The sequence below is a fragment of the Nipponia nippon genome, unplaced genomic scaffold, assembly GCF_047370975.1.
Source record: "Nipponia nippon isolate SJK-2023a ecotype South Korea unplaced genomic scaffold, ASM4737097v1 scaffold_8, whole genome shotgun sequence".
In the NCBI taxonomy this organism is placed as follows: domain Eukaryota; kingdom Metazoa; phylum Chordata; class Aves; order Pelecaniformes; family Threskiornithidae; genus Nipponia; species Nipponia nippon.
The window spans coordinates 30585955-30610539 of NW_028262402.1; the positions used below are offsets into that span (position 1 = coordinate 30585955).

At 36.8% G+C, this 24585-nt stretch overlaps 1 protein-coding gene across 3 annotated transcripts in view; it reads right to left on the reverse strand.

The window, feature by feature from the left end:
* Window positions 1-1687: 1687 nt before the first annotated feature.
* Window positions 1688-24585, reverse strand: part of LRRC2 (leucine rich repeat containing 2) — a 67509-nt gene continuing 44611 nt past the window's right edge. Inside the window, exons 5-8 of one of the 3 annotated variants that reach the window (XM_087742498.1) lie at window positions 10053-10198; window positions 7709-7864; window positions 5732-5868; window positions 1688-4260 (exon numbers count right to left, since the gene is read on the reverse strand). In XM_087742498.1, coding sequence (XP_087598624.1) covers window positions 4211-4260; window positions 5732-5868; window positions 7709-7864; window positions 10053-10198 — 489 coding nt within the window. In that variant the 3' untranslated portion in view covers window positions 1688-4210. The remainder of the gene's footprint in view (window positions 4261-5731; window positions 5869-7708; window positions 7865-10052; window positions 10199-24585) is intronic. The other 2 variants (XM_087742496.1, XM_087742495.1) reach the window with 2 other exon arrangements.

A 24585-nucleotide genomic window follows, 5' to 3' on the forward strand; every position in this document is an offset into this window, starting at 1 on the left:
GACCTAATCTGTAAGGAAATCTTCCACAGACCAGGACCTAGTGGCTGCTTAAATCAAGTCACATCATCAAGAAAAGAACATTCCCTGTTTTCCATTTTGCTCGATGCTTCCTTTGCAGAAAATAAACACAGTAAAGAAGTTCCAATGGTGTGTAAATGTTCAAGGGGAAAAAAGAATATATTGCCCAGTGTTAACTGTAAATTTTAAACCAATATCTGATGCAAGACTATGTTATTCCTAGATACTCATTAATTAAGTTTCAGGTTATTTGCTTTCATTATAAATTTAACTTCCCAGCTTATACTTTGCTACCCTTAAAAACAAGGCCAAAACAATGCAGAACAAAGAAAAGGAGCAGAATGAAAAGTAATTATCTGATTTACTTTTGTACATAGAGACAGTGAGTACTCTACAACACATACTTCCATTGCTCCCAGTTTTGCTGGTTTTGAATACCAGTTACTTGCAAAGCAGAAGGAAAGTGTTGAGCTTTAGGAAGCGTAGTATTTGGCAGCTATTCACAGCCAATAAAATTTCTGTACAAAACATGTGCATGTTGATTTTGCAGCTCAGAAGAAAAAACACATTTCTTTTCTCTAGGTAGCTAAGTATTGACATCAGAATCTTGACAATAGCATAAATTGCCATTAGTACACACTATTCCTTTAGTTCATAAAATTATTCACTTTCAGAAATTGAAAAAGTATGCAACATGCCAGTAATAGAATTGTCTTATCTGGAAGTTTTGTTTTTTAGTGAAAGATAATGGTTTAAAGTAAAATTACTAGTAAATCAAGTTGAGTAGAAGACCAATACAGTTAGAACAAATTCAAAATGATGTGTCTTTTGACACACAGATTTTGTACTGTAATGGATGACACTAATAAAATTATATTAACAACATGTAATAAGTATGTTCTCACAGTATTTTTGCTGTACAGGACATAGAAGTAGAATCCAAATGCAGTTATGCTGAAATTAGGACTTGAGGTTATAGCTGACATTACCCACTGAACATCTTAGGTGTAATAGAGACAGTTGTACATGTACACCATCTTCCTCTTAAGCAGAGGTACTTGACAAATTCTGTGACAAAAATAATCCTTTCTTTCTGTGGATAAGATTTTTAGGAAGTAATGTTCTACAAGAGCTAGGAATAAAAGCTCTCAGCCCTGCAGGGATGTACTTGGGGATGTCGGTGAATGAAAAATTGGACATGAGCCAGCAATGTGCACTTGCAGTACAGAAAGCCAAGCATACCCTGCATCAAAAGAAGCATGGCCAGCAGGTCAAGGGAGGTGATTTTCCTCCTCTAGTCTGCTCTCATGAGACCCCACCTGGGGTACTGCATCCAGATCTGGGGTCCCCAGTAGAAGAAACATATGGACCTGTTGGAGCGGGTCCAAAGGAGGGGCGTGAAAATTATCAGCGGGCTGGAACACCTCTCCAATGAAGAAAGGCTGAGAGAGTTGGGGTTGTTCATCCTGGAGAAGAGAAGGCTCTGGGGAGAAATTATTGCAGCTTTTCAATATATAAAGGGATCTTATGAGAAAGACAGAGAAAGTCTTTTTACCAGTGCCTGCAGTGACAGGACAAGGGGTAACAGTTTTCAGCTGAAATAAGGCAGATTCAGACTAGATATAAGGAAGAAATTCTTTACAATGAGGATAGTGAAATACTGGAACAGGTTTCCTAGAGAACTTGTGGGTGCACCATCATGGGAAGTATTCAAGGTCAGGTTAGACAGGGCTTTGAAAAACCTGATCTAGTGAAAGATGTCCCTGCCTGTGACAGAGGGGTTGGTCTAGATGATCTTTCAAGGTCCCTTCCAACAAAAACCACTCTGTGATTCTATGAAAATTAGATTCACAGAGGTCTAAAGGCAAGTTGGAGAACACTGGTTTGATCCCCTGTTACAGCACTGACCTTGATTTTTCTATGGCTTAATTGTTACAGCAATTTTTTAAGGAAAATGTTAACCTGGACTTAAAAATTGCTAGTTACTGAGAATTTGTCAATGTTTTGTGAGTTGTCCCATGGTTACTCTTACTGAAAAACAGGTGTTTTGTTTTGAGTTCAAATCTGTGAATTCAAGTTTTAGACTTCTGCTTTATGTTTGTCTGCTGCAGTAAAAAATCCTCTTCCTAGACTGTGATTTTTCATTAATAAACATTGACAAGCAAATGGACTTGTTCACTGTTCAACAAACTTAAAAATGCATGTTTTCTATTTATGCTATTGGTTTTCTTCTGCATGTTCCCCAGTTTATCTGCATCACTCTTATCTGTGAACAGCAGAAATCTTTCAAGATCAGCAACAATGCTAAATAAGTACTAATACAACTTCTCTATTCAAGTACCTTCTGTTTATATATCCAACAATTCTGACACTAGAATTTGCACTGGGAACTTTTGTTTAGTTTGCACCCTTAGGTTTTCTTAAAGTTACAACTCCCATAGTGGACATCTCCATTCTATAAACACAGCAGTTGTGATTTCCATTCATATGATTTTCAGTGGATCATATTAGACTACAATAGAACTCTAGAAATAGAATTTCAAGCAATGCCAGATCAGATGTCTTACAGAAGTTTATTATATCAATATCAATACCTAATCAACCAAATTTATAATTTCATTAAAAGAAAGTTTGGTAGGATAGTTTCAGATAGTCTGATTTCTATAAGCCCGCTTTGATTGCCACTATTTCATATTTCAATTATCTTCGTAATAAAACAAACAAACAAACAAACAAAAAAAATTCAGATCCTCCATTATTCTGTTTCAGATCAATGTCAAGGTTTCTTGGAGTTTTTTGAAACTTTCTCTTTATCCCAGGACTTGCTTAAAATCAGCATTAACACCTAGAGACCAACTCAAGAGGGTTTCATTTTGGATAGTAATATAACTGCAGGAGTTTGTGACTGGAATAAACAACACACCTAGTACTTACAAACTCTCTTCTTTCAAAAGAATGAATGCTAAAAAGTTAAAAAGGAAAGAAAGCATCAAAAGCAGTATCTTTCTTAAGGAAGTCTTGAGGAGCACATCCTTTGTTGCTTTGCTTTTTAAATATGACTGACCTAAGTGGTACTCTACTGCACAAACCTGGATATAGCTCATCTATAACAAAAAAGCAAGATGTAAATATCATTTCCCCTAACTGCACTCATAAGGTTAGGACTATTTAAATTCTCTAATTTCAGTCTAATTTGAGTCTAAATTCCCAAAGTCTCAAGTCTTTTTAGATTAAAAAGTATTGATTTATTAAACAAAAAATATAGATAAAACTAGATTTCTGAAACTCTACAGTATATACACTTACATAATTATATATAAACAGATCATTAAATAGCAAGCAATATAACTTTTGATCCAGCAAACTCATTCTTATACAACCTGGAAAACTCCAATAAATGTCCACAAAATCCTGTAATCCAAAACCATTAATAGAAGACCTTTATCGTCATTGTGTTGATAGCATTTGTTTATGCTGCTTAGTCCTTAAAATCTTGTTTAATACACTGCTATATTCTGAGATTGCTCAGCACAGAATTTTCAGTCACATTGGTACTTGAATTTGCAAACAGGTAAAAGCTTATAATATGCTTGAAAAAAGCAGCAGAATTGCTACAGCTTCTACTTATGAAGTTGCGGAAACTTATCCAAACTGAAAAGGCCGAGAAGGACAATTTTCTTGAAGAACAGAAAGTAAATGCAAACAACTATGTATGTGTTTGCACTTTAAATATTGTAAAGAACTAAATGTGTTATTAGGTCTTAAGAATAGAACAGATCACATTCATTTTCTAAATTAATCCTTCCCCTCCTATAAAATCAAATATCTTTTTAAGATGATGATTTATGTTTCACTGTTTCAACTACAATGTCTTCATCCAGAGGGCATCTACAGCTATGTATACTTCATTACAGTGAATATTTACTTTCACGAGGTTTATATGTAAATTAGTGGCTGTTGCTGTGGACTTGAAAATAAATATGTTGATTTAAAAGGTGAAGCAGCATCTTATGAAGGCTCTACTGCTCTTTGTTTTATCTGTAGTTACTGGGAGCAACTACAGTAACAAATAAAAAAATTTGTAATGATTTTGAAGTGCTTCTGGCCATCTATGGTTTCCAGTGTTTTCTATTCAGGTGGATAAAAATAGAGTTATTCTGATATTCACTAGTGATTTAGAGATTTTTGATCTTCAGAGCTGAAGACTAAATAATACTTTGGTAGTGTAGGAAGGAGCAGAATCTGTGAAAAGAGAAAAAAGAAATACATCTCAGACTTCAGCTATGTAATCCAGCACAAATAAATTGAACCCTTAGCTAGAAACAGCTAGGTTTGGTTTTATGTCAAAGGTACTCTACAAATGATCTCTGTGCTGTCTTTCAGAAATTCTGCTGGCTCATATTATACAGAAGCTATTCCTTCTCCAGTCTGCTTTTCAAAATCAGGTATTGGCATAATGTATAGCACAAGATTTCAGAAACAGGAAATCCAACAGTGATTCATGATCCAACCTCATCATAAAAAACATGGAGGTAAGTTTTGTTCAGGAAAGCAGAAAAGTGTATCCCTGAGCTGCTTTGCCCCAAAGGAGTATAAAGCTGGCCCATGCTTGACAGGGCCAAATGCAGGTTTCAGCCAGCCTGGCAGCCATTATCTTAGACTCCACATTTCACAAGTATGTAAATACAAGTCCATCACTACATATTTCATGATTATCTCTAAAGCCAAACTGTGATCTCAGTTTTTCCTCCATTCCTTCTCTCCATTTTAACCACTGTTGCTACCACTATCAGAATCTGGCACTTTTATAGCAGACTTCACTTTAGAAGTAGACAGCTTGAATACTCAAGTGTGCAGCTTAGGGACATTAAGGAACAAAAGTCCAGTATCAGAACATGAAAAGTATTCTGCAGCCACATCCTGTGGCCTTTCATTACATTTCTCTTTTACCAGGTCTTGTAGGACCACTACACAGACCACTTATGTGAAATGCAAGGAATGAAAAGATACCATAAGATTCATTCCACAAAAATTCATTTCTACCCACAAACTCTCAAAGACATTTAAACAGAGCGTATGGGGTATTTTGGCTCATAGGAAATTTTCCCTTTTTTTCCTAACACGTTTTACTAAACAATACTCAAGAGACTGAGAGTTACATAATTACAGTAAATATAATACAGAATAGTAAAATAAAGTAATATGTAAGCTTTCAGGTGCTGTACAATAGATATAAGCAGTGATTTTACTACAATAATTTTACATTGGTTAAACAATCAGTACATTGATACAGATACACTGTTAAAGAATGTTCTGTCAATGCAAAGAGCATTTCATATATACACTGTGTTTCTTTTTGAGGAGGAGAAGTACTTCTGCAGGAATTCAAAATCACTAATGCTAACCCCAAGAGAGGTAAGAAAATTTGGAGAATTAGGATAATCATTGCATACATTATCACTGAATTAAGGTTAATGCGTGTACAAACACACCATTAATTTTGTATACATTTGTTCAATACCAAGTTTTTTAGTTAGGGCCCAAACTTTTAACAAAACACATTTGACATTTTCACTTTCGGTGTTATTTAATACCATAACAGAAAATTACAGTTTAAGGGTACATTGCTTGTACTCTTAAAAATTAATGTTCCCAATGTACGCCTGCCTTTATATCCAAGATAGCAGGAAGTTTACTGCAAGTTAACACATACCCCTTTCCTTTAGGTCTTCAATGTATGCTTTCATAAATTCTTTCTCAAATTGCTCCCGTTCACGTTCACTTTCTATAATTTCTTCAGTGTCTTCACATACAATAGTTTCAACAGGACTGTCCTTGAGACTTATGAATCTAGACAGAGATTAACACAAGAGCTTATGCAACAGGCTTCTGAACATCACTGGCCAGCATGAATGACATTTTAGAAGTTGCTACTACAGCCGGAAGCAGAAACGTAAAGAAGGTTTACTCAATGTTTACATTATAGCATTGTTAGGATCCATCTATTATTAGAAATAAAGATTTCAAATAGCACCTTCTTTATACTCCTCTGTCCATATAGAAGTGATCAGATTTATCTCTTTCTTGTTGCCTATCTACATAAGTCATTCTGTGCAATAACAGGTATATTTCTTTATTATGGAACTTCTGACAGGCTACACTGCAATTTCACATCTGTCAATGAGCAGTAAGAACTCCATCCTAATACCATTGCCTGTCAATCTGGAATTTTGCCAGTATCACCTACCTGACACTATGTATCTCCATTTTTTGGTTGTCATTATGTTAATTCTCTTTTACAATGCATGACTGGAGGTGCATTATGTCATATTTGCAAATTCCCTAGAGCTACACATGGCAGGTGAAAAACTACATGGTTACATAAACAACTTACATAATGTGCAAATTAAGTGCACAGCATTCTGAAAATCTCTGATGATATTACCACTACAAGAAGGAAAAAAAATCAATAAGATTGTTACTTTCAAACGAAAAAATGTTCCAACAAATCATGTGGCCTTTTATAATCTCATTAATTGCCGCGAGTCTGTGGTCAGTTGACCTTGGCTGGCCAGGTCAAGCAGGTCTCTCACAGCACTTCCTCAGCAGGACAGGGGAAGAATATAAGATTAAAAACTCGTAGGTTGAGATAAAGACAGCTTAATGAAGAAAAGCAAAAGCCATGCACGGAATCAAAGCAAAGAAATGCAAAGAAAGTTATTCTCTACTTCTCATCAACAGGTGATGTCCAGCCCCTTCCTGGGAAGCAGGGACTCCGTACATGTAGCAATTGTTTTGCAAGACAAATACCTCAATAACAAATGACCCACCTCCCTTGTCCTATCTCTTAGCTTTTATTGCTGAACATGATGTCATATTGTATGGAATATCCCTTTGGGCCGTTTGAGTCAGCTGTCCCATCTATGTCCCATCCCAACATTTTGCTCATCCTCAGACTACTGGCCTTTGTGGGAGAGGGTTGGAGAGACAGCCTTGATGCTATGGGAGCACTGCTCAACAGTAGTCAAAATTACCTTGGTATGTTATCAACACCATTCTAGCTACAAACACAAAGCCCAGCACTAGAAGGGCTGCTATGGGGAAAGTTAACTCCATCCCAGCCAGACCCAGTGTAGTCTCTCAAATAGTTTCATAATCAAAGACCTGAATATTGCCTGCAGAAATGCAAGATCATTGTAATTGCAGACTAAAAGGCCTTTTAGTCTTATCCTGCATGCCATAACAAGGTGCTGTTTCACAACAAAGAATATATGAACTACTAAACTCATATGGCACTATTCAGCTTTTTAACTAGCCATGTCTCCCACTCCCAGCAGCATAGTTTTGACAGCACTGAGCTTATCAACAGCTAACTGCCAGACTACTGGTCCCACTCTGGGGTATGGCTTTGCAACTCCAGAGTTAGAGCTACTATGACCAAGTCTACAAAGGAATAGCAGTTTAGGCATACAGATGCACAATATGGGGAACTGGCAGATGAAAATCAGGAAGCTGCCGCTCCTCTGCAATTTCCAATCTCTCTAGTGCCTTCTTAAGGCCTCTGATATAAATTGGGTCAGAATTTGACTACCAAGTATGGTAGAAACTGATGCTTGTGAAAGTATTTGTCCTGGGTGCATCTGCCTTATCCTCTTAAGAACATATTCCTTTCTTTCTCACTTTTACTTACTTTAAACCTGTGGTTGACTCACAGACAGCTGTGGGTATCTCAACGAGGTCATCACCACTGACAACTAGCAAACTGAGCTTTGGCATATTGACCAGAGCTCGTGGAAGATAAGTCAACTTGTTTTTCTGTAGGAGAAGCGTCTGCAGTTGATCTAACCTGTAAAAATGTAAAAGATAAAGGTAACAAAATATTTGTTGCAGACAGGAACATCTATCCAAAATAACAATACAGACTTCATCTTGTCTAGAAGAAGAACAATTACATGCACCATCTCTGGCTTCTCAAAAATTACTCATACCACGCTTTCACAAATCGTCATCAACTTTAAAGGAAATTTCCAGTCATGGTTCAACATTATGGATACTAATGGCATACCTCTGACAAGTACTCAGAAGCATGCCCAAGATAAAAGGTTACAAAAATTACTGTGCTTTCATACAGAAGATGTTGACAGAATATGATATAAAGCCTCACCATGTGTATCACAGAACTAATGAAAAATATGGGTCATGAGCTCACACCTTTGCCCTTATGCTGGTTTCTATGAACTAGATATGTCCATGTTAGGCAGTATATTCCCATCTACTGTTTTTCACTAGTAATTAGTACTGTGGGGAGCAAGAGAAAGACAAGCTCCTGGTCATATGGCTCTTGCAAGTTGTCCCACTGAAATCAATTTAATGACAATGTTTTGTGGAGGAAGGCATTGGGCTTCCTTTGCTTTATTTCCCCTGGCTTTTCCTAATGCAATAGTAATTTGTGGCTGAGCATTTATTCCTTGGAGCAGATAGAAGATGAAAAGCATAGCAAATGGATGAAAAAAGTTTGTGTCATTTGACCAGAAGGGTCCATTCCTAAAACACTGTTGCAGGTTATTCCTTATCAAGCCCATATACTTTGTTTGAATTCAGGGAAAGATATTAAGTAAGGCTCCAGTTTACTGCCAACTCATCTTTTTTAATCACAGACTTCATGGTAGTTCATTGTGGTTCTTTGACACTGTAGGCACTGAAATCATGAGTCTGAATAAGAGTACCAGTTTACTGGGGGGGGGGGAGCTGATAACCTGACATTTTCTAGTCTTCAGAATGCATGTGAGCCCAAGAGATCTCAAAATTCAAAACCCAAAGTCAAAGAAAACCTTATTTTGTGGTGTGTGATTATGATGCTTTAGTATTGAGGCTGGCAACTCAATAAAAAATGGAGAAGATGAAATGTTAAAAAGGAATACTTTGGAGACAGCGAAATATATATAGGTTACAGGGAAAAAAATGACCCTTAAGTTGAGTGGGTGTCATTCCATAAAATAAAAGTATTCTCTTAGAAGCTCTTTGAAGATAATCAAATTTCTGCTGAGATCCCCTGGAAAAAATGGCAGGTTTGTTCTGTTGTGGCTAGAGCATGTGAATTACTAATACAAATTAAGAATCCAACCCTGCTGTCAGAGAAATCTGTGATTACACAATATCCCAGAAAATTATTTTTGCCCAGCAACGAAGGTCTTGCAAAAGTTAAGGTTGAATGAATTTTCTGTGAATTTTCTTCTGCCTCAGGGGTATCTATTCTCAGATGAATAAACAATCCTTATTTTTTTTAATAAACTTTAGTTAATATGTGTTTTGGTCTACTTATGACTATGTAAAATTTTGTATACCAAGTTACAACAGGACTCCAGAGTGAATAAATAAACCAGTGATAAGAAAAGTGCTTTCTCAGGCTAGTAAGTCCCATTAAAGGGATCAGCATGATTTTTTTTAAAACTAGTTCTAGTGGATCTCTAAATTGACAGAGTGAGTGTATGTGTGCACGTTTATATACTTCAGAGTAGGAGGTGAGGATTGTCAGTGGTTTTTTTTTTTTAATCTTACCAATATTTTTCTGCTTTACTGCCAAAGTTTATCAGGTTCTTTCAGTAACTTAAATATGCTTTAATTCATCTTTCCCTCCACCCCAGGTACTCTCCAGAGAGATACTGCTGCTAACTCCATATGGTGAGTTGCCTTTGCTCGAACTGGGTCAGAGTATGCCCCATGAACTTCCCAAGTAACAATGCCTGGATATAATGACAAATTATCATGAATGCAGCAGAAAATTTAATTAGTTAACTGAACAGTAGAGGCACTGGCTGTGCAATCTGCCATCAATGAGCTAGAAAATGTAGTTTCTGTTCTCTGATCTAGTCCATCGATAATAATGGTAAAGCTTACATGCAAAACTATCTGTTGCACTTCCAAATGTGATTTTTTCATGAGATTTTTCATTAGTGGTGCCCCTTGGAACCTTGTTACTTTCTAGATTTGCTTTATAGAACACAAACCTGTCAATGAATTAAAACATAAACTACCTGTCTATGTCTTCTGGGAGATCTTTCAGGTTGTTGCTGCTAATATCCAACCACTGCAAATTAGACATCCGGAGTACACAAATTGGAATAGAATGGAACTTGTTTGCTGACATGTCCACAACTGTGACTTGTTTCAGGTTACTTAGCTAGAAAGAAGTGGTGCTTTATTTTAGTTACATTTTGCAAATACAAGAAGACATTTCATTCATCAAACATTCTTATTCTTCTGAAAGCACTTAGAAAAATGAGAATTGCATGATTTTTTACTCAGCTTTTTGCCAGCTTTATTTCTTAGTCATCATTTTATAGAAAAAAGGATTTCGGAAATAACTACCTCCTAAAGTGTTTGTCACCTTTCTAACACTGTCATGGTATTGAATGAAATTTTCATTCTAAATAAAACTACAGTTTCAGATGGCACCAAGGCTGGATCCAGATAATGACTTGGTTCCTTTCTAGGTTACATATGAACTAAGCTCTGAAGTGACACAACACAGTTTTGATAATTAACAGATGCCAGGTAACCATTCTCAAAATCAGAGATTTTATAACTCCCATCAAAAATACATAGATTTCCTTTGCTATAACTCTGTTATGCACTGAGAGTGTATTGCTAGGAGACCTTCAGAAAATGAAACTGCCAATTTAAGCCAACAGAAAATTTAGTCCAATATTTTTCAAAGATCTTTAAAAATACATCTTCCATATTGCAAACTAAATATATAATAAGGTGCACTAGAGCTTTTTATTTGAATACTTTTCAAAGGACTTACATTTTTAAGTAATAAACCTTTAGTGCAACGAAGGTTAACTACAAATGTAAAATACACCTGTTAAAGAAATAAATGTGTTAAATAAAGCTCTCTGTGTGTTGAATCAATTATTCACACTACCAGTGTTCATAAAACCATGCAACTAGCTAAAGTGAATGTCAAAAGAGTATAAATGTTAACCAAAAAAAGTACTTTAGAATGGAAATTATGTCTCTGAGCTTCTAATCATATGTCACCATCACAATCTAGCTCTATAGATCCTGATACAGAAGAGAAAGTAGAAAAAAAAATTCATTGGTCTTTGCCTGAAGGTTTCTTCGAATGTAGAAAATAATAAAGAATAATAAGGAATGAAAACCCAAATATATTTTCCACTTACAAAGTAAGCAAAATGAAAGAAACAGCATAAATTATGAAAAAATTAGAAAGTAATAAAATACATTCTGAATCCTTGAGATGGATTTTTTTAATATTATTGATTAAGAACCAAGTCCTATTTTGTTATATTTTATGAACAAACTTCTTACTGCAATAGTGCCAGACTTGCATCTTAATTTGATCCTTGCCATTTAAAATCCTCACATTCATAACTTGGTGCTGTATCTGAGCCAGTTTGGTTTGGGATTTTTTTGGCAGTGTTCTGGTTTTTTTGTTTGTGGGGTGTGGGGTTTTTGTTTGTTTGGCTTTTTGTTTTGTTTTCTTTCTAGATAAAAGCTCATATTGCTGCCAGACCTTAAAATTTGGGGAACTCTTTTCGGGGAGATTTCCTGAAGTTATCATATTACAAATGACTACATAATTAAGTTTACCTTTCAAAAATATAATAGAGGTTCAGAGTTTCTCAAGTCAAAGATATAATTTTGAAATCTGCCCACCACAGCATTAAAACAGCCTTGGTGAGACATTACCATGGAAATGTCTCACTCCTGATTCAGAACAGGCAACCACACATTTTATTCTGACACTTCTCACTTCCAAACCATTTTTTTCATTTTGAGGACTGACTACTAGCAATGAACACTCACTCTTATACTGTAAAGTTCCTAGATACTGAATCTTTTTTCCAACAAAACAGAACATCCCTTTGAATAAGGAAAGCAGAGTGATTCTTCTAGATTGTAGCAGTGAGATAATAGAGAAAATAATTGGCACCATCTTTACACTACATTTACTTTGTGGTTTCAAATTATTATCACAATTCCAAATGCCAAGCAAATATTTCAAGTTTCTCTGCACTCAGAACAATTTGCTAAAACTGTTGATACATTTCTTTCAACAAACTCTCTCCAAAAGGAATTTAGCAGACATAGAATTAAAACAATGTCCCACAGGCTTAAATGCCACCCAAAAGGTTCTCAAACCATCCCCAAAGAAGAAAAGCCACAGTCTCTAAACACCAAGAGGCAGATTATCTTAAAATAAACTGACATCACTGTTCACCCAAGTTCATAAACACTTTACTTTCACATGCAGTCACCTGTCATGCTGGAACAACTTGGTAACATTAACACTAGGTGGTAAAATGATATTTCTTCAACAGCACTAACTTGTTTTATATGTTTTCCTGATAGTGCTTTATTGTGTTAAATATTAAAAGTAACATTAATATAGCAGTATTATTTTTTTTAAAAGAGTTGTTTCTGCCATTTTTCATATAGTATTGAAAATAGATTGTTTTAATACTTGATTAGATGAAAACCTACATTTTCCAGAAGTTTGTACTCTCATAAAAATGTACCAATAAAATATAAGGCCATGGACTCTCTTGATATAAAGTTTGGTTCAGCATGCCACAGAATATATGGAGCCATGATTATATCGTGTAAGCTGCAAGCCCTCAGTATTTGTTCTTTTAGGGTAATATTTAACAAAACCTGTCCATTTTCTATACTATGTTGAAATCTAATGGAGTTTTTATTTAATCTGTCTCTGATACGTTACCAACAAACATCTATGATATACGATGCATTGGAAATTATGGCAGCTATGTATTATATTTTCTAAAGAAAACCCCGTGTATTTTATTTCTTCTTGAAGGACTGATGGATTTTTGTACTTTTTATAACATTTCATTTTCAAACAAGCATGGCTCCCTTATCATTTTTATGTTATGATTTATTTTTGCTTGATGTTGATTTTTGCTATTTTCCTCTATTATGTGACTTTGAATCAGTCAGTACATAGGCTTTATGCAAGTTCCATTTTTAAAAATAGCTGTATTTGATAGTCTAGCTACCTGGACCCACTTATTGTGGTCCTTACATTTAATCACTCTTGTCATTTTTATTTGACAAACTGCCCCATTTTGCTTATCTTAATAATTTTGTTCATAGAAATAATCCAGATGATAACATTGTAGAACTCCACTGCTCCTCTTTCCTTTCAACAATTAAACCTTCAGTTGAAAACAGAGAGCATGTCCTGGGCTGAACATGTTTTTTGATTAATGGGTGTGTTTTTATTTCTGTTCTGCTTTTGTCATGAAAGGGATTTACTGATAAGGTTGCATGCAAGTTTCTCATGAGTTGCCTACTACTTAGCACCAACAAATGAAAAGGTGTAAAGTCATATCAACCCTTACCACAAAAACACTTTATTTTTCAATTACATGTAAACATTCTGTGACAGAAGCAGCATCGCATCAAATCAATATATGACAATACGTACAAAGGATTAACTCGGAAATGTCTATCAGTGCTTTTGCCCAGAAATTTCAGATTCAGTGAATTCAAAGAAAATTTGTACCATTTCAGTAGGATCAGGTTGTCACATATGTTGTCTCCCAAAACACATAGCTTGGCACTCAGCATCTCATTAGCATGCTGAACGCAGTAAGGTGTATATGACAAAGGAGCACCCTAGGTGCAAACTGCACAGTTGCTCACTTAGATGTCATGCATTCAAACCAAATCCCCAGTTGTTCTTTCACAGAGCTGTAAGTGTAACCTCTTCTATAATCTGATTGACATTCCTGGAGAAAAGCACCAGTTAAAGAAACAGGGTACAAGCATCTTTAGAGGCAGAAGATATCTTTCATGAAGATATACTTGTGTATTTATAGCCCAGTCCACCACTGGACTTCCAAACTGGACTCTTAAACTTCAGAAGGCAAAGGCATTTAACAGTCAACCCCACCCTTTAGTAACAGGGTACTTGTTCACTTATTTTTTGACAAAACCCTCTGAAGCGTAAAAATGCATGACTTCAAACAGCACTTCATTTGGTGGTAACATGATAAGCTAAATCCAAGAAATGCATGTGGAAGCAAGTCTTCACCCAAATGGCATTGTTCTGGTTTTGCAATGCTAAAATCCTATATCTTTTGCAGAGTTAATCCACAAACAGACGCTGTTATTCTCATGCCAAACTGTTTACTTGGTAGTTTAACATTATCCCCTTTCATCTTTGGAGCAGTGCTAGGTTAATAGTTGAACTTCATGATCGTAAAGGTCTTTTCCAACCTATACGGTTCTGTGATCATTCAAACACCTAATGTTTAAAGTCTAATAGAGTAATTATAGCTATGATGATCTAAGCATAAAAAGTTCATAGAAAGGGACTTTGCTTTCTACTAGAGCAGGTTTTTTGTATATACTAACCTTTCATCAGATCTGCACAGAATAAGAAACCTGGCTGCATATGCAATATTCACAAAAATATCAAGTATTGGTCATTCAGAGGTGATTGAAGAACGACATAGCAATAAGAGCAGGACTATCTTCATACAATTAAAATCTCTAAGAATGTGGATCATGGGTTTAAATTTAAGTACAGGAGTTGTTCCAATCCAATAGATGTCACATGTCTGAAATTAAGTACTCGATTAGTGATTTTCTGGGCTGAAGCCAAAACAAGTCTGCTGTCTCAAAAAATAAATTTATGTTGATTAGTCACATTAAATTTTCATAGTACTACTGCTGCAGCTACACGCAGTCTGCATATATTATTGCACTTTGCCATCTTAAAGTAATCTCATCTTCAAATCTCCAAAACTTGTAAATTAAGGACACATAAGAAAAGAAAACCAGGCTCTACCAAAAGTCAATTACAGGTTTCTCATCAACTTAAATAGATCCAGTAACTCACTATGGGTGCATACTCTTCATATGTTTTAATTAAAACATTAGAAGATCAAGAGCAGCAATGTCAGTAGCATACAGGCATTAACTGACCTCTCCAGAACGTTTGGATAGGAAGTGTCCTTTGAATATATTGAAAGACCCTTTTAAGATATATTCTGTTCCTTTACCAAGAGATGACCAAAACTGCTCACTTTCATAGTAGAATAGAGACAAAACCAAAAACTTTTTTCATTTCTGCTCCAAAATGCAACAGCAATTGAAGAGATACTCTTCAAATGGTGCCATTTTAATTATTTAAACATATACAAAGATTCTGTTTTGCCATGACATACACTGTAGCCTGTGAAGTTACTCTTCTGATTTTAAAAACTGAGTATGTTCATTTGAGCTCATTCTGAAACCCAGAGTACCTCACTATTTGCCAAAGTGGGGCAAGGGGAAAACGCCAGAGAGAAGGAAATTTTATTCTGTAGCAACTCAAAAAAAATATTATAAAAAAAGAGGACAGCAAAAATAAAGAATTATAACACGCGCATTGATGGTTTTGTTTTACATTGATAAAATAGTAACCATTCACTTGAAAGGGAAAAAAAAATCAAGGTTATTTGAAGAGATAATACCAGTAGAAGAGAAACAGGTAATGGCGGAATATTGAGAGAAGCAAAATAAATAATAAGAAAAATTATGTGAGAAAAACATTCAAGTGAAACTAAGAATGTGGTCCTATGGCTCTAACCTATTAGCATTTTGATGATTGATGGTGAAATCTTTTCACCTTGTGTGTATTGTCACAAGTCACTGTACATAACTCAGTGAAAGTTTTGTGTGGGCAATTACAACAGCTTTCTGCACCAGATTGAACAGATATAGCCTGATAAACTTGGAAACAAGACATTCATGGAATGTCAGCCAGAAATCAGCTTGCTTTTAAATCTAAGTGGAACACAGAATATTAAGGGAAAAAAGACATTCTGACTTCAGCAGCAGAGGTCAGAAGATTTGTGATCCATGCCTCCTATACCAGGAATAAGCATCTCCATGTTTTTTTTGCTTTACAAACAGAAACGGTGTAACTTCTTTTTGACTTGGCACAGAATAAGTTCACTAAAATGCACTAGATTCTTGCCTGCTGTGGTACTGGGCACCAGAGCAGCTTGACAAATACCACTAATTGGCTACCAAGCAGGAGAATGCTGCAACTTGGAACTGGATTATCTCTTGAAGCCAGAATTTCATAAAGAAAATCCCCAAATTCAGGAAAGTCACAATGGAGATAAGTCTGTTTTGCACCCTGTGACATATCTGGTCTGGAATTAGACCTTATCTAGTTGAGCAAACTGTTGCAAAATGTCTATCAACAAAATTATTTTTCTTTTAATGCCACAGACTACACGTGCATGACACTGATAGTACACAAACCTACAACTGAGAACACTGCCAACAACTGAACACAACAGTTCACAGCTTTGTGGCTTGCCAGGATTATTACAAATTTTCTCTCATTCCTATTCTTTTCTTTTTCTTTCTTTTTCATAGTACTGTTAGATACATGTGAGGGGGTTTTTGTATACTTTCTTTGAGGTGGTAACAAATGTAACAGGAAAAATTTTGAGTTCATCTCTTCCCAAAGGATTCTTTTCTTTCTATATTATAACAATAATTCTAGGAGACTTTATGTCTTGCTCTGATACAAACATGTAAAAAATGGAAATATAGCTAATGTTAGTAAAAGATTCAGATATGGAAGAGGTCTTTTCCTGATCTGAACAAGAAAGCTGAGGAATGGCACATATGTTGTATGCACAGTGGGTGGATTTTTTGCACAGATAGACATTTGCCTACTTTGTAAGAACTTGTTGGAGCATGAGTCTATGACTTCTTGTGTTTTTTAGTGCTTCATTGCTATTTTGCGCTACTCCATCCAGGCTGCATCCAAATAACCTGTGTGTGACCAGGTAATTTAAGGTATTAAATTATTATTGTTCTTATTAAGTGTCTGCTAATAAAAATATAACTGAATACTTATTCATATACTTATTTATGAAAACTTGTAATGAAGTTGGGCTTTCAAGACTCATTTTACAGGATGAATTCCCCTGATGTGAAATGTACAGAGACCTGGTGCAAGCACTGGACACATTGCAGTTCTCCAATAATGCCACCCAGCCACATGACCTTTGGTACTGCCCCACAGATGAGAGTACAGCAAGCCTACAAACCTCATCTGGTTTTCACTGGAAATTCTTTAAAGTTTCTTTTCTTTCCTTTTTTTTTTTCTTTATAAACTAATGAAGTACTTGCTGAAATGACCTTTTAAAAAAAAAAAAAATTGTCTGCATAAAAAATATCTGGCCGGGTCTCCAGTGTAGCCAAGAGGGTCTTATAGTTCAGGCAAGCTTCTAGGTCTAAATTATGTCAGGAGCTCTTCCATCAACTCAGAGTACCTCGAGAAGAGGTAGGTACAAATACAACTGAAGGTTTGGTCCGTAATGCTCTTTGGATTGCTAAATTGTGTCCTGTGTCTCTTAAACAACAAGGAAAAGATATCTAATAAAATCAATCATCTGGCCTGTCGCAGCATAATTACTCAGAAGATAAACTGTGTAGAATCAGGTTTCATGGTACTGAAGCAGTATAAGTTCAGATACATTTTACATTTTTTCTTCTACATCAAAATAAGCAGCTTCCAAATAAGTGTTTTACTACCCAGTCCCCTTCAAATTGTGTCCAGACAACTTATTTTTGCTTAGCAACACATTGCTGCTGGAGATATGTATTTTCCTGGTAATTTTTTAACAGTAAACAACAAAAAACTTGTGCATATTTGTGTATATTATGTGCAATGCCAGATAATATTTCCTGTGAACATGACATTTTACAAATATATATGTAATGCTTTGAGCATATAAAAACATGAATATAACAAAGGAAACTATGCCTACTGAACAAATACTTAGAAGAAGTAACATTTATTATTAACAGCATGCATCTAAAACTGTTGAGATTTTCACAACTGTAAATAAAATCTAATATCGAGAAGTACAAGCTAATGCAAGAACAGTGAATCATAGAATCATAGAATGTTTTGGGATGGAAGGGATCTTTAAAGGTCATCTAGTCCATCCCCCCTGCAATTGGCAGGGACATCTACAACCAGATCAGGTTGCTCAGAGCGCCATCCAGCCTGTCCTTGAATGTTTCCAGGGATGGGGCATCTACCACTTATCTGGGCAACTCATTCCAGTGTTTCACTACCCTCATTGTAAAAAATTTCTTCCTTATATCTAGTCTGAATCTACCCTCTTTTAGTTTGAAACCATTACCCCCTGGCCTATCACACCAGGCCCTGCTAAAAAGTTTGTCCCCATCTCTCTTACAAGTGACACTTGGTGACACAAGGTCACTCTCTTACAGTGACATCTCTCTTACAAGCTCTCTTTAAGTACTGAAAGGCCGCAATAATGTCTCCCCACAGCCTTCTCTTCTCCAGGCTGAACAACCCCAGCTCTTTCTGAGCAACCCCAGCTCTTTCAAGTAGTAGTGAACTACACACATTTCTTAAATTGACTGAAACCTGGGAAAAGATGGAAAGATTTAAAAAGTCAAGGAAAAATACAGCAGTAGATGGGATTCAGAGATGAGCAACAATCATTAACAGGATGGAAAGACTTTATTGTTTTGGGGTTGGTTTTTTTTTTTCTGTAATTCTGAAAGACCTAAATCAAGATTAGGAAAGACTGTAAAGATTAGAAGAGTTGAGCAAGAAATGGTAAATTCGTGATGCATTCTTCCTTCACAATACAAGAGCAACATAACCAAAAAGCATTTCACTTCCTGATAAAATGAAACTTCTATATAATTAGGCTATAGGATTTGCAACAACAACATGTTTTTCAGTTTAAGAACATTGCAGAATTCAGAGGAAGCTGACATTTACTCAAACAATGAAAACCTCTATTTCTAAGTCACAGCTCAAACAAGCACAGTTTCAGATTTTTTTCAGCCTCAGAATATGGCATGAACACCTCACTGATGTTCTAGTAGAATAATACCGAACATTTTATATTCATCTTGCTTATTTCAAAGGTGAAAACTGCTAAGAGTTGAATTCTTTGGAAAGCAGATCTGTGACTTAGCAGTGTATTACAATACTAGCATCATTATTACCAGAGCACATAGAACTGCAAATAAAGCTCCATGATACTATGCTGTAAAAACACATATTGAGAGATCTTTACTGTGCAGTTTTAATATCAAGCAAATGGAAGAAAGTGAATAGAAACACAGTGTCAAGAAGTCACTTACCAAGGTCAAAAAATACATCAGAGAAAGTATAACACAGGTTTCCTTATTTCTAGTCTTGAGATACTAAGAACCACTCTAGGGATCTATTATGAAAAGTCTCAGGCACCTATCAAGACTTTCTGTGATTATAGTAATGAAATTAGTGGGGATTTAAGATGCTCTATATTTTTTATAACCTCCTCATTTCTTCCGTTTTTTCAAAAAAGGTACTCCAGCATTCTACAATTCTGAAGCATCACATTAGGTCCTCTAATCTAGTCAACCTTTTTATTGCCTCTAACCAGCATTTCAAAGAGCATGTTGTATTAGTAACCTGAAGACTTGGAGCCAGCTTCTGAGAATGAAAAATATTTCAACTATATTGAAAGCAGTTTGGGCTAGCCTGGCCTCTTCTTAACCATCTCCCTCTGCTACAAGGAATGTATTCAAAGAGAAACCAAAAAACAAAAGAAAAAACCAACCAAAACAAACAAACAAACAAAAACCAGACACCAGCAACAAAGGTAGAAAAGAACAGAAAATCATGAAATGGTGATGCCACATGTGATCATGACACATGTATCTTCTAATTCATTGCAACCCCTCTGCCACTATGATCACACAGGTCAGACATAACTTTTAACTGACCAGCTCTGTATTTCAAGTTGAGACAAAATAGCAGCCTCAAGATAGCTTGGCAGCCAGCGTACACCACCTGACAGGATTGAAGCTAGGAGTCGTAGCCCTCAGCAGCAGTTTAGTGGTGCATGCTCTCTCCAATCATACAGCCATATAATCATGTATCATATAACCAGACACAGTCAGGGTAAGTTCTGTCACATAGTCATACACATTCTTCACACAAACTCTACATACAGACTAGCACTGGCCAACATATACCCAGCGTCCACACTGCCCATGTAAACTGATGCGTGGAGTCTCAAGTTTTGGGTCAAGGAATTTGGCAGACTGCGATTAACAGTATCATCTCAGATTAATCCAGAAAGCAATTGGTTTATGTGGCTAGAGTAACACAGGTGTTGAGGAAGCAAACAGAACATACGTCAAGTAAAAATAGATAGGAAGGAAAAAACTACTGGGATCAATTTTGCAAAGTAAAAGATAAGGGAGATCTGGGAAATCTTATTCCTGCAAAGCTGTGTTTGCACCATAAAGCATGAAGTTACTTTAACCTTATCATAGCCTTTGTAACTTGTGTTTTTATTGTTCGTAAATTTACCCACCTCCTTCTAAACTCCACCAGTAGTAACCAGCTCTATGACAAATCACACTAGTGAATTAGATGGATAGTCTAAAGAGCAGGTGAAGAGATGCCTCTTTTTTTATATTTTTTCTGAGTTTTCCAGCCATTAATTTCTTAACCTGAAACTCATCATGCTTTGCACCGCAGTTCAAAAGCATGACAGAGGCCCAGGTTTGAGAGCTGGCATCTTTTCAATAAGGAAAGCAGGAACCACTGGGCCATATCCTCCATTGAATTCGCTTGTGTCTTCAGCATCACTTCCACTTCAAGTTGGGTATAATTCTACACTCTTCTGCCCAGCACTAGTAGAGCAGAGATCTTACCTGACTGAGCTCTAAATGAGATAAAAAAATAGGATGATATCTGCTTTCAACTAATAGGGCTGGCTCATCTTTATGCCTTTCCCACTGACCAATGATGATGAACAAAAATCACAGTCAGCCTTACCAAGTGTTGTTTACAGCTGTGAAGAGTTGATCAATCATGTAACTACCTAGAATTAGTTAACAACTGATAGAAATGCATTCAGTAGCAAATTAAATGTATTAACTTCAGTTAGACTCTCCAACTTTATTCTTACAGAATAAATAATACCTCTCATTAGCTGCACTTTATGGAATAACAAATAACATGCTTTTCTCTCCGTTCATCTACAACTCCCTTCTGACTCTCATCAATCCATGCATGTGGGCACCAGAGATATTTTTCTTGAAGTTAAAATATGTAAATGTAATAGTGCTATGTATTTGTTCTCCTCTCTGCTTCTATTCAGTAGTTATATAAAATCTGCCTCAGATTATCTCACTGATGAATGGAGGATATATAACAAGGATTTTGAAAGCCTCTTTTGCTATTGAACTCAATGAGATTTTGAACTCTTTTCAGCAAAAGCAGAGCTGGAACAGTACCAAATACTTTTTCCTGCTGCGGAATTCTTTTACAATTAGATTCATGCTTTTTGTAACAACATAGCCATGTTGTAGTGTTCACATTATGCCCCTTTGCTCATTGTTAAGTCTTCTCTTACGCTGTAAAACTACTTCTCTGTCATTCCCTACTATAAAAAAAAAATTCAGACCATGAAAGGTGGTGTTACTTTTATTGAACTCATGTGAAAGGTAAAGGAAAGGTCACTGGCACCACAGCATGGAGGTAAGCATGAGTCAGTTCTCCAATAAAGTGGGCTGTTATTATTAGCTGCTGACTTGCTTTGATAGTGGAGTGGTTTTGAAGTGATGCTATATTAATTAGTAGACTATGGAAGCACAGTGTCAAGAACAGGATCAACTGACACACTTTCCTGTACCTAACCGCATAATCTTGTTTCCTAACATAGACCCATGCCCTTCTTTCTTTAGCCCCTTGTCTATTAAAAAATTTATGAGACCTCCTGCAGCAGTAAGGCCTCCATGAATCTCCTCTGACACCTAACACCTTTGCACCTGCTCTTTCGGGTTTCACACCCCTCCTGCTAATGTTTGGTGTTACATCTTATACCAGTTCCATAAAGCAGCTGTTGCTTTGCATGGATTGACAGCACTTTGGCCAACTGTATCGGAAAGCAACTTGTCATGAATGTTAAGCAAATTCGAAGAGAATACAAGCACTGAGCAAAGAAAAGCAAGATGAAATCCTGTCCAACAGAAATGCACCCAAGCCAAGTAATGGGAAAAACAATTCTGAGACTGTGACATGTATGCACAGAAATGCTGGTCCAATTAAACTCAACCGGACTTTTGCCAGTGACCAGACATTGGCTTAGGGCTGTCGGCTTCACAGTACCAAGTTAAGCCCTTTATTACACCACTCCTTTCTGCTTTGTGTTCCTGAAAAATCCACACAAATAAAATTCAGTTTTTAACAAATCCAATACCTTACTTTTTTGCAACTTTCTAAAAGTTCTACAAATGTGAAGATTTTACAGGTCCTTTATAATCCCATTGAATGAGAGAGGAAGGAGTTATGGCTTAGTTCTTCTGGTCTCTGACTGGATAGTGGAACTCTTGAATCACCTCCTTGTCCTCCATGTGCCTCAGCATAGCTTCTAGGAGGATCTGTTCCATGATATTCCCAGGCATAGAGGTAAGCCTGGTATCCCTGGTATCAATGCAGCCTGGGGGATGAAGCATATGAGAGCAGCTTCGTAGGGAAGGACTTGGGAGTACTGGTGCATGAAAAACTGGACATGAGCAGGCAACATGTGCTTGCAGCACAAAAAGCCAGTTGTATCCTGGGTTGCATCAAAAGAAGCACGGCCAGCAGGTCGAAGGAAGTGCTTCTCCCCTTATATTCCATGCTTGTGAGACTCCACCTGGAGTACTGCATCCAGTTCTGGGGTCCCCAGTACAAGAAAGACATGGACCTGTTGGAGCAGGTCCAGAGGAGGGCCATGAAAATGATCAGAGGGATGGAACACCTCTCCTGTGAAGAAAGGCTGAGAGAGTTGGGGTTGTTCAACCTGGAGAAAGAAGGCTCCAGGGACACCTTATTGCAGCATTTCAATACTTAAAGGGGGCTTATAAGAAAGGTAGAGAAAGACTTTTTACCAGGCCTGTAGTGATAGGACAAGGAGTAATTGTTTCAAACTAAAAGACAGTAGATTCAGACTCGATATAAGGAAGAAATTTTTTACAATGAGGGTGGTGAGACACTGGAAAAGGTTGCCCAGAGAGGTGGTAGATGTCCCATCCCTGGAAATACTCAAGGACAGGTTGGACAGGGCTCTGAGCAACATGATCTGGTTGAAGATGTCCCTGCTCATTGCAGGAAGGTTGGACTAGATGACCTTTAAAGGTCCTTTCCAAACCAAACTATTCTGTGATTCTATGATTTTATGATTTTGAAAGCTCCTTATCCTGGTTTCAGCTGGGGTAGAGTTAATTTTCTTCTTAGTAGCTGGTGTAGTGCTGTGTTTTGGGTTTAGGATGAGAACAGTGTTGATAACACACTGACGTTTTGGTTCTTGCTAACTAGTGCTTACAGTAGTCAAGGACTTTTCAGCTTCCCATGCTCTGCCAGATACACAAGAAGCTGGGAGGGAGCACAGCCAGGACAGCTGACATAGACTTGCCTAAAGGGCTATTCCATACCATATGACGTCATGCTTAGTTTATAAAGCTGGAGAAAGAAGAAGGAAGGGGGGGACGTTCGGAGTGATCGCGTTTGTCTTCCTAAGTAACTGTTGGGAACATGTAATGGAGCCCTGCTTTCCTAGAGATGGCTGAAGGCACCTGCCTGCCAATGGGAAGTAGAGAATGAACTCCTTGCTTTGCTTTGCTTGCATGTGCGGCTTTTCCTTTAGCTATTAGACTGTCTTTTTCTCAGCCCATGAGTTTTCTCACTTTTACTCTTCCAGTTCTCTCCCCTATCCCACCTAGGGGGAGTGTGGGAGCAGCTGTGTGGTGCTTAGTTGCTGGCTGGGGTTAAACTACGACACTTCCCAAGTCTGTACTTGCTATATCAGGAATTCTATGCATCAGAAATACAAAACAAGATTTTATTTGATCTGTTGAAAACGTGGTGTGCTAAAACAGCCAGAAAGCATAACCTTGCCATTTCTCTGAACTTCAAAGATCAGTTTATACAGGATTGACATGGAAATGCAGACATAGACACTTACGCTCTTTCTTTGACAAAGTATTCATATGCTGTAACAGTTTCTGTCTCGTTCCTTCACTTTGCACTACCCAGACCTCACAAAGGATACAGAAAATATTTCAGATCACTTGCTGGGACTGCTCAGTTGTGGTATTGAACGCTGTTCAAAGCAGAATAACTTTGCAAAGCCCTTTTTAAATTTATTTTCAATATCAGAACATCTATCTGTAAGCATTTCTATCTTGCTGCTGGTAGTGTGGAGTGACTTGCCTGTGCTGTGACTGACAGCATGTGCCACACCAGATGGTACAGATGGAGGAAATCAGAATTTCTTCATCTTCCCTTTCTTCTCATGAAAGTTCCTTCAGGTCACATCTATAGATACTCTTGGTTGATGTAGCAGTATTAGCAGAATTTTATAGCATGGAACAAGAACTGTCCCTTCAACACAGCAAAGCTGTGTCTTTGAAATATCAGCACAAAACAAGTATTCTGTTAATTGGGTGATTCAGTAAATAACTGCAGAAAGCAAT